We start from the raw sequence: 16,296 nt of genomic DNA, 5'->3' as shown, positions 1-16,296 counted from the left end.
CCACATTGGGATCTGTACTGACAGCTCAGAGCCTGGAGCCTGCTTCAGATTCTGTGTCTCCCTCTCTCTGCCCTTAGCCCACTCACGCTTCTGTGTCTCTCTCTTTCTCTCAAAAGTAAATAAACACTAAAAAATAAATAAAATAAAATAAAACAAAATAAAATGACATAACATAAAAAGGGCACTTGTGATGAGCACTGGGTGTTGTATATAAGTGGTCAATCACTGAATTCTACTCTAAGTGGTTTCATGTCTCACATTTAGGTCTTTAATCCATTTTGAATTTATTTTTGTGTATGGTGTAAGAAAGTAGTCCAGTTTCATTCTTCTTGTGTGTTGCTCTCCAGTTTTTCCATCACCATTTGTTGAAAAGACATTCTTTTTCCCACTGGATATTCTTTCCACCTTGTTGAAGATTAATTGGCCATATAATTGTGGGTTTATTTCTGATTTTTCTCTTCTGTTCCATTGATCTATAGGTCTACTTTTATCCCAATACCATACTGTTTTGGTTACTACAGCTTTATAATATAACTTGAAGTCCAGAACTGTGATGCCTTCAGCTTTGCTTTTCTTTTTCAAGACTGCTTTGGCTATTTGGGGTCTTTTGCAGTTCCATACATATTTTAGTATTCTTTCTTCTAGTTCTGTAAAAGATGCTGTTGATATTTTGATAGGGATTGCATTAAATGTGTAGATTATTTGAGTAGTATAGACATTTTAACAATATTTGTTCTTCCAATCCACAAGCATGGAACATCTTTCCATTTCTTGGTATCGTCTTCAATCTCTTTCATCAGTGTTTTACAGTTTTTAGAGTACAGGTCTTTGACCTTTTTGGTTAGGTTTATTCCTAGGTATCTTATTGTTTTGGTTGCAAGTGTAAATGGGACTGTTTTCTTAATTTCTCTTTCTGCTACTTCATTATTAGTATATAGAAATGCAACAGATTTCTGCACATTGATTTTGTGGACTGTGATTTTACTAAATTCGTTTATTAGTTCTAGCAGTTTTTTGGTGGAGTCTTTTGGGTTGGCTGCATAGAGTAGCACATCATCTGCAAACAGTGAAAGTTTTACATCTTCCTTACCAATTTGGATGCCTTTATTTCTTTTTGTTCTTATTGCTATGGCTAGAACTTCCAATACTATGTCAAATAAAAGTGGTGAGAATGAACATCCTTCTCTTGTTCCTGACCTTAGGGGAAAGCTTTCAGTTTTTCCCCATCGAGTATGATGTTCGCTGTGGGTTTTTCACATAAAGTCTTATTATGTTGAGGTATGTTCCCTCTAAAACTACTCTGTTGAGGGCTTTTATCATGAATGGATGTTATACTTTGTCCAGTGCTTTTTCTGCATCTACTAAAATGATCATATGGCTTTCATCCTTCCTCTTATTGACGTGATGTATCACATTGATTGACTTGCAAATGTTGAAACACCCTAGCAACCTAGGAATAAATCCCATTTGATCATGGTGAGCGATTTTTTTAAATGTATTGTTTAAGTTGGATTGCTAGTATGTTGTTGAGGATTTATCCATCTTTGTTCATCAGAGATATTGGCCTGCATTACTTTGTGTGTGTGTGTGTGTGTGTGTGTGTGTGTGTGTGTGTGTGTGGGCGTGTGTGTGTGGTGTCTTTGTTTTTTTTTAAATTTTTTTTTTAATGTTTTATCTTTGAGACAGAGAGAGACAGAGAATGAGCAGGGGAGGGGCAGAGAGAGAGGGAGACTGAGAATCCAAAGCAGGCTCCAGGCTCTAAGCTGTCAGCACAGAACCCGACACGGGGCTCGAACTCACAACCCGCGAGATCATGACCTGAGCTGAAGTCGGGCGCCCAACTGACTGAGCCACCCAGGCGCCCCTGTCTGGTCTTGATATCAGGGTGATAATGGCCTCATAGAATAAATTTGGAAGTTTTTTTTCTTCTATTTTTTGGAATAGTTTGAGAAAAACAGTTATTAACTCTTTTTTAAATGTCTGCTAGAAATCGTCCAGGAAGGCATCTGGTCTTGGACTTTTGTTTGTTGGGAGTTTTTGATTACTGATTCAGTCTCCTTGCTGGTAATTGGTCTGTTCAATTTTTCCATTTCTTCTTGCTTCAGTTTTGGTAGGTTATGTGTTTCTGGAAATTTATCCATTTCTTCTAGGTTGTCTAATTTTTTTAGCATATAGTTTTTCTTATATTCTCTTACAATTATTTGTATTGCTGTGGTGTTGGCTGTTATTTCTCCTCTTTCATTTGTGATTTTGTTTGAGTCCTTTCTCTCTTTTTATAAGTCTGGCTAGAGGTTTATCAATTTTGTTGATCTTTTTAACAAATTGCTCCTAGTTTCATCGATGTGTTCTGTTGTTTTTTGGTTTCTATATCATTTATTTCTGCTCTAATCTTTATTATTTCCTTCCTTCTGCTGATTTAAGGTTTTGTTTGTTCTTCTTTTTCTAGTTCCTCTGACTGTAAGGTTAGGTTGTTTGAGATTTTTCTTGCTATAAACCTCCCTCTTAGAACCACTTTTGCTGCATCCCAGAGATTCTGGACCATCGTGTTTTCATTTTCATTTGTCACCATGTAATTTTTTATTTCTTCTTTAATTTCCTGGCTGACCCATTCATTGTTTAGTACCATGTTATTTAACCTCCATTTGCTTGTGCTCTTTCCAGATATTTTCCTGTGGTTGTAGTTTCATAGCAGTGTGATCAGAAAAGATTCATGGTATGACTGTGATTTTTTTAATTTGTTGAGACTTGTTTTGTGGCCTAATATGCGATCTAATCTGGAAAATGGTCTATGTGTACTTGAAAATAATGTGTATTCTGTTGTTTTAGGATGAAATGTTCCAAATATAAATGTTACATCGATCTGGTCCAGTATATCATTCAAAGTCACTGTTTCCTTATTGATTTTCTGTTTGGATGATCTGTCCATTGATATAAGTAGGGTATTAAAGCTCCCTACTATTACAGTGTTACTGTTGATTAGTTCTTTATGTTTGTTATTAACTATTTTATGTGTTTGCATGCTTCCATGTTGGGTGTATAAATATTTACAACCGTTATTTCTTCTTGTTGGATTGTCCTCTTTATTATTACATAGCATATAATAAAATACTTTGTTATATACTTTGTTAATATACTGACAGACTTGTCTCTTGCTACAATCTTTGTTTTAAAGTCTATTTCATCCAATATAAGTATTGCTACCCTGGCTTTATTTTGACGTCCATTTGCTCAACAAGTGTTTCTCCAACCTGTCACTTTTAATCTGTAGATATCTTTAGGTCTGAAATGAGTCTCTTGTAGGCAGCATATAGATGGGTCTTGTTTTTTATTTACTTATTCTGTCATCCTATGTTTTTGGAATGAGGCATTTAGTCCCTTTACATTCAAAGTAAAGTGGGTGATGGGCATTGAGAAGGGCACCTGTTGGGATAAGCACTGGGTGTTATATGGAACCCAATTTGACAATAAATTCTATATTAAAAAAAACAAAGTAATAATTGATAGATATGTATTTACTGCCATTTTGTCACCTGTTTTGTGGTTGTTCTGATAGTTTTTCCCTGATCTTTTCTTCTCTTGCTCTCTTTCATGGTTTGCTGGCTTTCTTCGGTGATATACTTGGATTTCTTTCTCTTTATTCTTTACATATCAATTACTGGTTTTTGATTTGTGGTTACCATTCAATTTGTATATGATATCTTTTGTATATAGCAGTCTATATTAAGTTGATTGTCACTTAAGCTTGACCACACTCTTGACTCCCACTGCAATGTGTTAGGTATATGGTGACATATTTTTTACATCTTTTATTTTGTGAATGCCTTGACTGATTTTTATGGATATACCTATTTTTACTGCTTTTGTGTTTCTTACTTTTCATACTCATAGTCTTTCCTTTCCTCTCAAAGAATCCCCTTTAACATTTCTTGAGGGCTGGTTTAGTGGTCATGACCTCCTTTAGTTTTTGTTTGTCTGAGAAACTGTTTATCTCTCCTTCTATTCTGAATGATAGCCTTCCTGGATAGAGTATCGTGGCTGCAGATTTTTCCCTTTCAGGACTTTGAATATATCATGCCACTCCTTTCTAGCTAGCAAAGTTTCTGCTGAAAAATGGGGTGTCCCCTAGTATGTAACTATCTTCTTTTCTCTTATTGCTTTAAAATTTTTTTTCTTTATCATTACTTTTTGCCACTTTAATTACTATGTGTTTTGCGTGAACCTCATTGGGTTGATTTTGTTGGGGGATCTCTGTGGCTCCTGGATCTCGATATCTGTTTCCTTCCCCAGGTCTGGGAAGTTTTTAGCTATTATTTATTCAAATAAATTTTCTGCACCCTTTTCTTTCTCTTCTTCTGGGATCACTATGATGTGAATGCTATTGTGCTTGATGGAATCACTGAATTCCCTAAGTCTATTCTCATTTTACATAATCTTTTTTTTTCTCTAACCTGCTCGACTTGATTACATTCATTACTCTGTCTTCACGGTCATTCATTTGTTCCTCTGCTTCCTCTAGCTTGCTGTTTATTCCATCTAATGAATTTTCATTTCATTTATTGTGTTCTTCAACTCTGGTTCTTTTTTAGCTCTTTGTTAATGGTCTCACTCATGTCCTCCACTCTTTTCTCAAGTCCATTGTCTATCTTTATGACCATTACCTTAAATTCTCTATCAGGCATATTATTGATCTCCATTTCATTTAACTGTCTTGCTGTGATTTTGTCCTGTTCTTTCATTGGGGATATAATCCTCAGTCTCATTTTTTTTTTTTAATGTTTATTCATTTTTGAGAGACAGAGACAGAGTGTGAGCAGGGGAGGGATAGAGAGAGAGAGGGAAACACAGAATCTGAAGCAGGCTCCAGGTTCTGAGCTGTAGCAAAGAGCCTGATGCAGGGCTCCAACCCATGAACCACGAGATCATGACCTGAGCCGAAGTCAGATGCTTAACCGACTGAGCCACCCAGGTGCCCCCCTAAGTCTTCTCATTTTGTCTAACTCTCTGGGTCTGTTTCTCTGTGTTAGAAAAGCCAGAGATGCTCTTCAAAGTAGTGGGTGGGGCATGTACATTTAAGAAGGTGGCACCGGTCCTCTTCCACAGGGGATGTGCAGCCATTGAGGACACTGGGGCCAGTGGGGGCCACCTCAAGCCTGTGTGGTTGGAGGATTAAGGTTTAACAAGGTGCATGCAACCTCCCTGGAAGGTGGCCAACTGCCACCACCAGGACCAAGGCCCAATAAAATGAGCAGGTTGGGAGACATGGTGTTGAAGTTTATGCAGGTCTTCTACGGGAGGGGACCCAAAGGCAAGTGTGACAGGAAAGGGTGGATAGGTGGCTCAGTCAGTTGCGTCTGACTCTTGATTTTAGCTCAGGTCATGATCTCATGATTCAGTTCATGAGATTGAGCCCTCCATCGGACTCCATGCTAACAGTGCAGAGCTTGTTTGGGATTCTTTCTCTCCCCCTCTCTCTCCCTGCCTCTCTGCGGCTCACACTCTCTCTCCCTCTCAAAAAATAAGTAACTTTTATTAAAAAAGAAAAGGGGGGATCCACCGAAGCACACGGTGAAGGGGTGGCTTGTTATAAGCAAGTTAGGTGGTGAGTAGTGATGGCCGTGTGTTTATGCTGAGGGGCAGGGGAGGGAAATGGAGAAATGGCACCTATAAGATCCTTTGTTCCTGGAGGGGGTCTCTCTGCAATCCCTGCCTCTCTGGGACCTGCTTTGAGATAAGTAAATTACTCTCCCTCCCATATGACCCAGGTGTTTTTCAAACTGCTGCTTCTACATTGGATCTCCTTGGGTGTTTCTTGTGCTGTCTCTATAAGGGTGGGGTCTCAGCTTCCGACAGCCCTTGGGGCTCTCCCAGAGCCAAGCCCACAGATTTTCAAAATTCCAGACTTTAAGCACGGCTGGTTATAAGAACTCATGAAATTTAGCCCCTCAGTTTCAAAGCCAAATGTTACGGGGATTTGCCTTTCCTGTGCAGGCTTCCTGACGTGATAGCCTGTTTCTTGCCCTTCTCTGTGCCTGTGGCTCCCTCTGTACTGCAGACGGCCAGGGTCCTTTTAGCTCCCCACCATGTCTCTGCCCTTTCTACTCTCTTCAGTGTAGCCTCTTCTCTACCTTTAGTTGTGGGGTTTGTTCTGCAAGCCCTTGGGTCGTTTTCTGTGTTATCTACATTGATGTGTTATCTAGTTGTACCTGGGGGATGAGGTAAGCTTAGGATACTCCCACTCTGCCATCTCTCCATAAGTTGTTTTTTTCAAGTAAAAAATGGCAGTCCATGAAAAAACATAGGGACCTAAACCAGCAACTCCACCACACACTTGTTTTTCTTTGAGACAGCTATCATACCACAGTACACGGCAGAGGTGCTTTGTGAGTACCTCCCACCTCATCTTACAGAATATTAAAACTATGAATATTCAAGGGTTAAGATTAAATAAACTCATATTTGTACTGCTCCAACAAAGGCACTTTGAAGTTAAACTGGCATTCCCCATCTCCTCCCGCAAATCTGTACAGTTTGGTGCCAAGAGCCTTGATTCATGCTAAGGCACCAGCAATTTTACCAACTCTCGGTACAAATATCAACAGGGAAAAAAGCAAATAATATCTTAGTATTACTATGAAAACAGTTTTCAACTCACAGACCCCCTGAAGAGGGGATCCTCAGAGGTCCATGAAAATATGCTTAGAGAGCTGCCTCCCTGAGCTGGTTCCTATAGAACCAACATGCCAATTAAACATGAATTATCTCAGCAAGAGTTACGTAGGTTTCAAAATTACTCCACATATGATCCAAGTAAGATAGAGCATGGGGAAAGTGCCAGGGTGGATTCTACCACATTCAGTTTGATTGTTAATCCCATGACAGACGTTAAAAAATATAAGGTCTAGGAGAAATTTTCCTACAGGTTTTGATTATGAAATATCTGGCAGAGGAAATCTAATTCAAACCAGCTGCGGACTCTTGCTGAGCAGCAGTTGGTTAGAACATACTGCCAAAAGGCCCCCTTTAGTGGGGAGGCCAGATGAGCTCATGCAAAGGCGTTTTAGCAGCTTTTGTCCCCTAAGTCCCATAAGCACAACACCACTTCAATTTTCCACACTGTAAAGTAGCCACACTTTCTTTGGATCTTTTTCTCTTTCAGTCAAAGATCAAAGTTTATAGGAAAAGACTACAAAATGCACATCCTGCAAAATCCACAGCCTTCTTAAAACCATTGTGTTTTTCTACCTGTGTCATGTTTCTGACTTACTCTCTAGAAATAAGTAAAATAAAATTAAATAAATTAAATAAAAATTCTCTTCATTTATCACTCTCATATTTTATTTAATTCGTCACCAATGTGAAGTAATAGCTATTAGGTACACAATACACATACACACACCTTGGTTTCTAGGAATCTGTAAATGTGCAAGCCAATAAATGATGTTAATTTATATTACTCTAGCAACATTCTTTGATTTTTAAACCACAATTAACTCTTATCAGGGACCACCTACCTTTGTGGGTAATCAAGGTCCTTGATTTCTTTTCCTTTCCTACGTCTTTATACTATCTTTTTTTCTTTGTCTCATCTACTCATAAGAACATTTTCCAAAGTATTAGAAGTAGAATTAGTGAAAGTGAATATTCAGCCCTTTCTCATTACTCATAAATCTCAAACCCTCTCTTTCCCCCCACACTAAAAAGACATAAACGTACCACTTTCTGGCCTTGCTTCTCTCTGCGGGATACCTCTTGGTCTGGTTCCAGCCTTTGGTTTCTCTCAGTGGCCAAATTCTACCCGCTCTGGGAGGCAGAGGATGATTAAGCCCCACTTAATTCTATCTTGCAGTGACTTCAACCAGTTCCACCTGGCTGACAAGGCCACATGGAAAAAATAAACCTCTCAGCTGCCTGTCATCTTAAGTTCCTAATCCCCTGGTACCTCCTGAACAAGGAGGAAAGAATCCCTACTGTTAAATTAATTAAACCTCTTAAGAAACAACATGTTCAGAGAACTACAGGCTCCACCCATTTAATTGATGGCCAAGTTCAATTTGCATGTCTAGGTTGATACAAATAATACATTTTAGTTCCTTAAGTTTAACATGAAACTTTCACTACTTACACAAACTAAGTTCCTCTTTTAACAATGGAAACAAACCATTTATACATTTTACACAGAATTTCTCTTTGACAGATTTTCACTCAATAAATAATAATAATTATAATTAAAGCAGCTAACATTGACTTGAGCATTTACAATGTGTCAGGTACCACTGTAGGCATTTTACAAGTATTAACTCATCTAATACTCACACCCACCCTATCTCATTAGGATTCACTTAATAAATTAAAATTCTACAGCACAAAAAGGTTAAGTAACATGCTGCCAATTACCCACTATACATGGCAGAATAAGGACTCAAACTCAATTTATTAAGGATTGGTCTTAGTCTCTTCTATTACATCTTTGGATTTTGGGGGCGGGGGGAGGAGTTGTTTTAATTATAATAGCTTTACTGAGATATAATTAATGGCTTTCAGCATTTTCAGAATTGTGCAGTCATCGCCACACTCAAGTTTTAGCACATTTTCGTTACCCCAAAAAGAAGTCCTATACCCATTAGCCATCACTTCCTATTTCTCCCAACCCCTGCCCCTTCCCAGGTAATGAATAATCAACTTTCTGTTTCTATAGATTTGCCTATTTGGGCCATTTCACATAAACTAAGTCATGAAATATGTGGTCTTTTGTGTCTGGCTACTTAGCATGTTTTCGAGGTTCATCCACATTGCAGTGTATTCTTTTTTACTGATGAATAATATTTCATTGTATTGATATACCACGTTTGTTTACCACTTGGTAGACACTTGGGTCATTTTCATTGTTTGGGTGGTATGTATAATGCTGTTATGAACATTCCTGTATAAGTTTTTGAGTGGACATAAGTTTTCATTCCTTTTGGTGACTCAATGTTTAGCCTTGCGAGGAACTGTCAGACTGTTTTCTACATCAATTGCACCATTTTACAATCCCATCAGCAGCGTATATGGGTTCCATTTTCTCCACAGCCTGGTCTACACTTGTTTTATAATTATAGCCATCTTGTGGGTAGGAAGTGGTATCTCAATGTAGTTTCAATTTGCATTTCCCTCATGTTGAGCATCTTTTCATGTGCTTATTGCCCATTTGAATATTTTCTTTGGACAAATGTCTATTCAGATCCTTTCCCTATTTTTAATTGGTAATTTACATTTTTATTATTGAGTTGTAACCGTCCTTTTATTTTCTAGATACAAGTCCCAAATTAGATGATTTACAAATATTTCCCCCCATTCTGTGGGTTTTTTCACTTTCTGGATGGTGACATTTGAAGCACAAAAGTTTTTAATTTTAATTAAGACCAATTTATTTTTTCTCTTGTTCCTTATGCTTTCGGTGTCCTATCCAAGAAAGCTCTGCCTAAACCAAGGTCATGAAGATATACTCCTGTATTTTCTCCTAAGAGTTTTAGAGTTTTAGCTCTTAAAACTTACTTATCTCTTTTCCCTATTTGCAAGTTAATGCCACACTGATAGTATACACAGAACCACCCCATTTCCTTCTGTAGTACGAAGTACTTTCGGGATCTAGGCCCTGTATGTCACTGGCCAGAACTTATCTGTTTATAGGACTGTACCTTCTAGTATTGAACTCATCTATGGGATGTCACAGATTTCTGCTCCATGCCTCCAGTGACACACAATTAGGGAAATGTGTAAGGATAAAGCTACCCTCCTTGCATTGCATGATCATAACTGAAGTAGAAGCTTCTTCCATAAAATTTAAACTTAAGAAATCTCAATAGTCATATTCATAAACTCTAAATTTTGGAAAATACAAATTTAATTGATATAATTATAACTACTGATAGGTCTACATGTTTTCATAGGATTCCTGTCAGACTCCCAATGTAACCATGACCAAGAAACTATAATTTAAGTAATAGAATTAAACTCAATTAAGATTTATTGAGGGCACACTATATGCAAAGCATCATGGGAGTGCTGAGATGACAAAGTCATAGTTCTTGACCTCAAAAGGTTATAATTTAGTGGGGATTAAAAAAAATCTGGAGGGGGGCGGGAACAAAACCAGAGAAACTCATAAATTCAGTCTTTCTGCAGGACCCTTATGTCCTCAAGGAATTAATGAGGGTGCACCTGCCTAATTCTGAGGCTCAACAAATCTTTTATCACTATTCTGTGATCTAGGTGCTCCAGCTCTAAATTACAGAGAAATTCCTAAAAGCTATATAAAAATTATATTTTTATGAGGGGCACCTGGGTGGCTCAATCGGTTGAGCATCTGACTTCAGCTCAGGTCATGATCTCACAGTTTGTGGGTTCGAGCCCCACATCAGGCTCTGTGCTGACAGCTTGCTCAGAGCCTGCAGCCTGCTTCAGATTCTGTGTCTCCTTCTCTCTCTCTGCCCCTCCCCTGCTCATGCTCTGTCTGTCTCTGTCTCTCAAAAATAAATAAATGTTAAAAAAAATTTTTTTAATTATATTTTTATGAAAATGGCATATATAAAAGAAATTGGCAAATTGAAGGAAATCCTATAAAACGTGCAAGTCTTCCTATAATTTAAAGAATATTCTTCTTCACATGAATCTTTGTCTACTCAAAGCAGGAACCCCATCATCCCCCTGACCCCACAACCACACTGCTCCCTGGGGGACACACCAGGGGTGACTCCATCATTTAGCTTTTTTTTTTTTTTTCTACCCAATACTTTTCTGTGGAGCTCCTTCTTAATGTGTAATTTTTGAGTTACTTCAAAACTGGATTATTTTTTTTAAGCCCAAATAAAGCTGAATGTGAATATGTTTTCTAGTCTCACACCAGTTTCCAGTTACATCTGAAGAAATCTTGGCCCCCAAATCTACATATCTCTATTCTTTTCCCTTCCAACTCTCCACATCTGGCATGCTAGAAACATCCTGTTGCTTCAGGTCAAATCAATGTTTATTTGCTGGCACCAAAATTGTGTGCTCTTATGCCAGAGACAGAATTGAAGAATATTTTGGCTGAGTTATGTGGTTTATCCACAGTACCACATTCTGGTTTAAATGATTTCATCACTCAGTCAAAAGGCTGCCACAATTTCAGTGGTTTTCTAGTCACAGTCAATAAAGTAAAGGAAGAAAAAAAACCCTACTATTTATCTTCATGACTAAGCAAGATTTGAAGGGAGCAATTAGGAATCTGCTTCAACAACTTAAAAAAAATGCTAATGAAAGAAAACATTTATTCTGAGCTAGGAGCTGCAAAATAATAAGGTTGTGAAAGATAAGTTTTCGTCTCAACCAACTATATCTCAACCAACAACTTAAATGCTATTTTAAATAACGAAGATAATAGAATTCACCTTACATTATTTTTAGATTTAGAGTAGGATAGCTTTTTTTTTTTTTTTGTCATTATACTTACCTTGTAGCAACAAGGGGGTAGCTATGACATGGTGATGCCCAGGCATCCCTTGTCCATGGCATACAGTCATAAAGCAGCAAATCCTTCTCAGTCACAGCCATAAGGACAGGTCTCCACTGTTGTCTTCCACCATCTAGCTTTGCCTGTAACAATGGTAAAATCCAGAAAGCAGAGCTAACTATAATGATATATAGCTGTAAAAGTCCCTTCAGTGATGGTCTAACATTGTGGGTCTCCATTTTGTTCCCTGATCCTAAGAGACTTGAGGAACAGGAAACATCCCATCAGGTTCCTTTCCACTGGCTGGGACTCTCCAATAGGAGTGTGAGGTGGACCGTGCAATCTGAAAAAAGCTCTCCCAGAGTTACAGACATTATCTAGTGATAGGACTCTGTTTTTACAGAGTTGCCCATTATATTTTAGGAAGTTTCTGTTTCTGTTTTAAATGTACCATTGCATTTACGTACATAAAGTTCAGTTAACTCTGTGAGGGCTTAAAAATGTAGGAAAACAACTACTCTTTATCCATACTGTCAAGGACCCAAAGCCAAAAAGCAAAAGACGATGCTCAAGAAAAGCCCTGGTATATCAAAAAATTTCCCCCATGAGATGAGGAACAGGGAATGCTTAATGATAGTGTTATTTTTTAACAACGATCCTTCAGCTATCACTGGTGGCTTCAAGGGATATCGAACTGATGAATCACTTATCTCTCAAAGAGTTATCTTTAAAGCTACTTCTTATTTTTTCTTCCTTAATGATTTCTGAAGGTAATTTGGACATGTCAGAGCACCTTAAGAATGTATCTATAATCTGAAAAGTGGCCTGAGTGGTTCGGTTCTGTGTTATAACATCTATTACCAGAACTTTCCCCTCTTAGTTATAGCCATCAGCTAATTCCAGGAGTTGGAAATGAATTCTATCCAGGGAAATGCCTCATGTTCTTGGATGTGCTGAAAGCACAAAAGGTATGACCCAACTCTGAGATTCCAGCAAAGTACTGTAGAAATAGTTATGCTTCTCTGGACAGTGAACCCAAGCTTTCTAAGATTCTATATTTAGTCTATGGGTAACTCTGGAGGGAAAATATCAGTTCTAAAGAGGTTGTCTTGGATTCTTACATTTTTGGGTCAAGATAACCCAAAGGGATTTCTAAGTCTTTGTCTCTGAGATTGTTATGGATAATACTGCAGTAGGAAAGATATGGTAGTCTTCCCTAGGCATGGTTTTGCTTTTCACGATTTCAAAACCTACAGTCAACCATGGTCAGGAAGCAGATGATCCTCCTTCTGATGTATGGTCAGAAGGTCAATCATTGCCTAATGCTATGTCATGATGCCTACATCATTCACCTCACTTCACCTCATCACACAGGCATTTTATCATCTCACATCATCACAAAAAGGGCTAATACAGTACAATAAGATATTGTGAGAGAAAGAAACCACATATAGCCTTTATTATAGTATACTGTTATAATTCTTCTTTTTCATTATTAGCTATTGTTAACCTCTTACCGTGCCTAATTTATAAATTAAATTTTATTACATGTACATAAGAATAGGAAAAAACATTATATATATTTTACATTCAGTGCTACCTGTGGTTTCAGCCATCCACTGGGGGTCCTGAAACAGATCCCCTCACTTGGGGTGCCTGGGTGGCTCAGTCTGTTAAGTGTCTGACTTTGGCTCAGGTCTGATCTCACAGTTCATGAGTTCAAGTCCCACAGCAGGCTCTGTGCTGTCAGTGTAGAGCCCACTTCAGATCCACTGTCTCCCTCTCTTTGCCCCTTCCCAGCTTGTGTGCTCTCTCTCTCTCTCTCTCTCTCTCAAAAATAAATAAACATTAACATAAAAAAAAGAAGAAATATATCCCCCATACAGAAGGGGAACTACTATAACATAAAATTTATCTTTCAAAGAGGTTAAAATGGCAACCTGACTTTTTAAAATTAACTTTTCCTCTAAGTTATAAGAGAGATTTTAAAGGCTCGATCAGAGTATATGCAGCTGGAAAACCCAAATTAAATGCATTTGTTCCCAGAGAAGATATTTTAGGCAATAAAGGAAAATCGCTATTATCAATAGAAACAATATCCACTTTTAAGATAGAACTTTTTGTTCAACTAACAACTTTTAGGGGCACCTGGGTGGCTCAGGCGGTTAAGTATCTGACTTTGGCTCAGGTCATGATCTCATGGTTTGTGAGCGCGAGCCCCGCCTTGGGCTCTGTGCTGACAGCTCAGAGCTTGGAACCTGCTTTGGATTCTGTTTCTCTCTCTCTCTCTCTCTCTCTCTCTCTCTCTCTCTCTCTCTCTCTCTCTCTCAAAAAATGAATAAGCATTAAAAAAATATTTTAAAAGACCCACAATTTTTCAAAACTATTCTTTGGACCTTTGGAGTCAGTGTTTGGAGAACTTCTTTTCCCTCTTCTACTTACCATTGTAGAAAAAAGAAACGTCAATTTAAGTCATTCTGTTTGCCTATTTGCCTGAAGTTATAAGGATACTATTTGCTCTCACTGGAGTCAAAATGCTGCCTGCTCTATAGACAGCATGTATTTTTGTTGTGGTAGCAGTCCAAGCAGCTTTGGGGCTCCACTATTAAGGTTTTGGCCAGAGAAAAAAGGGATACTAATGTTAGGGTTCTGGTCTGTTTGGGTTTCAGCACCCACACATACACACACCTGGCCAAACAACAGCCTTCTCCAGATTTTATTTTTTAATAAAGTTGTAGAGCACTAAAGATGAAAAACTAATGGTTACTATTCATTCCCTAAATCCTTAATCCTATAAATCAATCTTTTTGACAGGTGATGTACTTCTGTTCTTTATTTTGTTATTAGGATAGAAAACAGAGAAGAAACTAAATAAACCATTCCAGTAATGCTCATTTAGTGTGTATGTTCTAATTTGAGTCTTTACACATTTTGAGAATGATCAGGAACAAAGCTGTGGAAACAAAGCTTTCTTTGGCTGTCTTGTCTTTTCTAATGAATACTCAAAAGCCTAAAAACTACTGGTCTTAAAGGCAAATACGTCCCCCATTTGGTGGACTTAAATAAAATTCTCTTTTAAGACTATAACCAACTAAATAAACTATCAGTCACATAAAAATCAGTATCAATGAAGAGACAGAAGTCCCTATGGAGAGAAGAGCTTATCTATTGGTTATCAACTACCCGTATTATAGGTTTTCTCCGTTTTAAACAAACTGAGTTTTTAACAATGTGAAATAACAAAACAGATAAATGAGAGACTATTTAAAGTTAAATTAATGATCCTTCCTAAATTTATCCCTGTAAAATGACTATCTTTTCTAAGTACAACTGAAACAACTTCATGTATACAAGATTTTCAATAAATATATCTCATGCCAAAAGAAATGCTTATCTATATTGAAAAGATTATATAATATAAAATTATTTTGACCATTTTCACACTCAAAGAATTAAACAATGTTCCAATTAGAAAAGTTTTGGCATTTGCTTAGTCCAACCTTTATCAGATACATAAACTCAACATAACACTTCTGAGAAATGTATCCAGTCTTGCTTGAACACCCTATACTCTGATTTGGATAACCCCCCAAAAAAGTAAAAATCAAGAGTATTTTAGAAATAGTACTTGGAATTAGTTCAGTGGTACGATTTTTCAAAGTGATTAAACTTTCTCACTTAGTATTATTTCCCAAACCTGAGCTTGTGTTCTTGGATAATATTTTATAGTTAGTGACTTCTCTGCTTTTCTTATACATATGTATAAACATACACAAAAAAATTACTGAGCATCTACAGTATACATAGCATTAGGCTAAGTTCTTTGGAAGCAGGAAAGATTTGGGGAAAAAATGTGCTCCTGTGTTCTAAGAGCTCAAAATTGATCGGAAGACTCACCACATAAATATGGCCCATAAAGTACATATTGTAATGAACTGGTGGCTTTATTTTTCTCCTTTCTACTTGTCTTCGTGTAGCATAAACTAAATTAATTTCACTTTGAAAGTCTGACAGCTCTCATGTACTGCTGGTGGGAATCTGATGGAAGGCAATTTGGCAACATTTATCAAAATTACAAATGCATATACCCTTTTTAAAACATTACGTCCGCAAATTCTTTACTACTCTTCCCTTTAAGAGGTGGAACCTTTGGGTGTAGAGTGAACTTAGTAACTCACTGCTAATGAAAAGAAAAAAAGCAGAAGAAACTAGGTCAAAAAATGGCACTGTGGCTTCTATCTTGTTCTTTCTCTCAGATCACTCACTCTGAGGAAAACCAGGAGCTATGTCTTAAGGACACTCAGGAGGCCCTGCACCCAGGCCTCCATGGCAGATAACTGAGGCCTTCTGCCAACAGCCACGTGAATGAGTCATACTAGAAGCGGACCTGCCAACACCCCAGTCAAACTGTCAGATGACTGCTCCCTGGCTAACAGTTTGACTGCAACGTCACAAGGGATCCCAAGCCAAAATTACCCAGTTATACCACTCCCCTATTCCTGATTTTTAGAAACTATATGAAGTAAATATTTATTTTAAAGCCACTAAGTTTTGGAGTCATTTTTCATATAGCGATAGATAATTCACACACCCTGGGACCCAGCACTTCTGGAGATTTCTTCTCCAGGTATAGAAATATCCCCTACTTTCTAAGCTCTCAATATCCAAATACAGGAACTGTTGCATCAGTTACATTTTTGGATAAATCCCTTACTAACCAAAGTTTTACTACTCACTCCTGTAAACTGAAGAACCAAATATATTCAGATAATACAGGTTCCCTTATTATCTGGTATATATGAACTTGGAAACCAAAGACCATGGAT

At 37.7% G+C, this 16,296-nt stretch overlaps 1 protein-coding gene across 1 annotated transcript in view; it reads right to left on the bottom strand.

Moving 5' to 3' along the window:
• The window catches only part of SNTB2 (syntrophin beta 2), a 107,412-nt gene that overhangs the window by 23,036 nt on the left and 68,080 nt on the right, over nucleotides 1-16,296 (bottom strand). The window contains exon 4 of the mRNA XM_060650325.2: nucleotides 11,471-11,613. Coding sequence (XP_060506308.1) covers nucleotides 11,471-11,613 — 143 coding nt within the window. The remainder of the gene's footprint in view (nucleotides 1-11,470; nucleotides 11,614-16,296) is intronic.

Source organism: Panthera onca, chromosome E2, assembly GCF_046562875.1.
Source record: "Panthera onca isolate mPanOnc1 chromosome E2, mPanOnc1 haplotype 2, whole genome shotgun sequence".
In the NCBI taxonomy this organism is placed as follows: domain Eukaryota; kingdom Metazoa; phylum Chordata; class Mammalia; order Carnivora; family Felidae; genus Panthera; species Panthera onca.
Note: the sequence above shows the minus strand (reverse complement) of the source record. Positions and strands in the feature narration are given on the sequence as shown.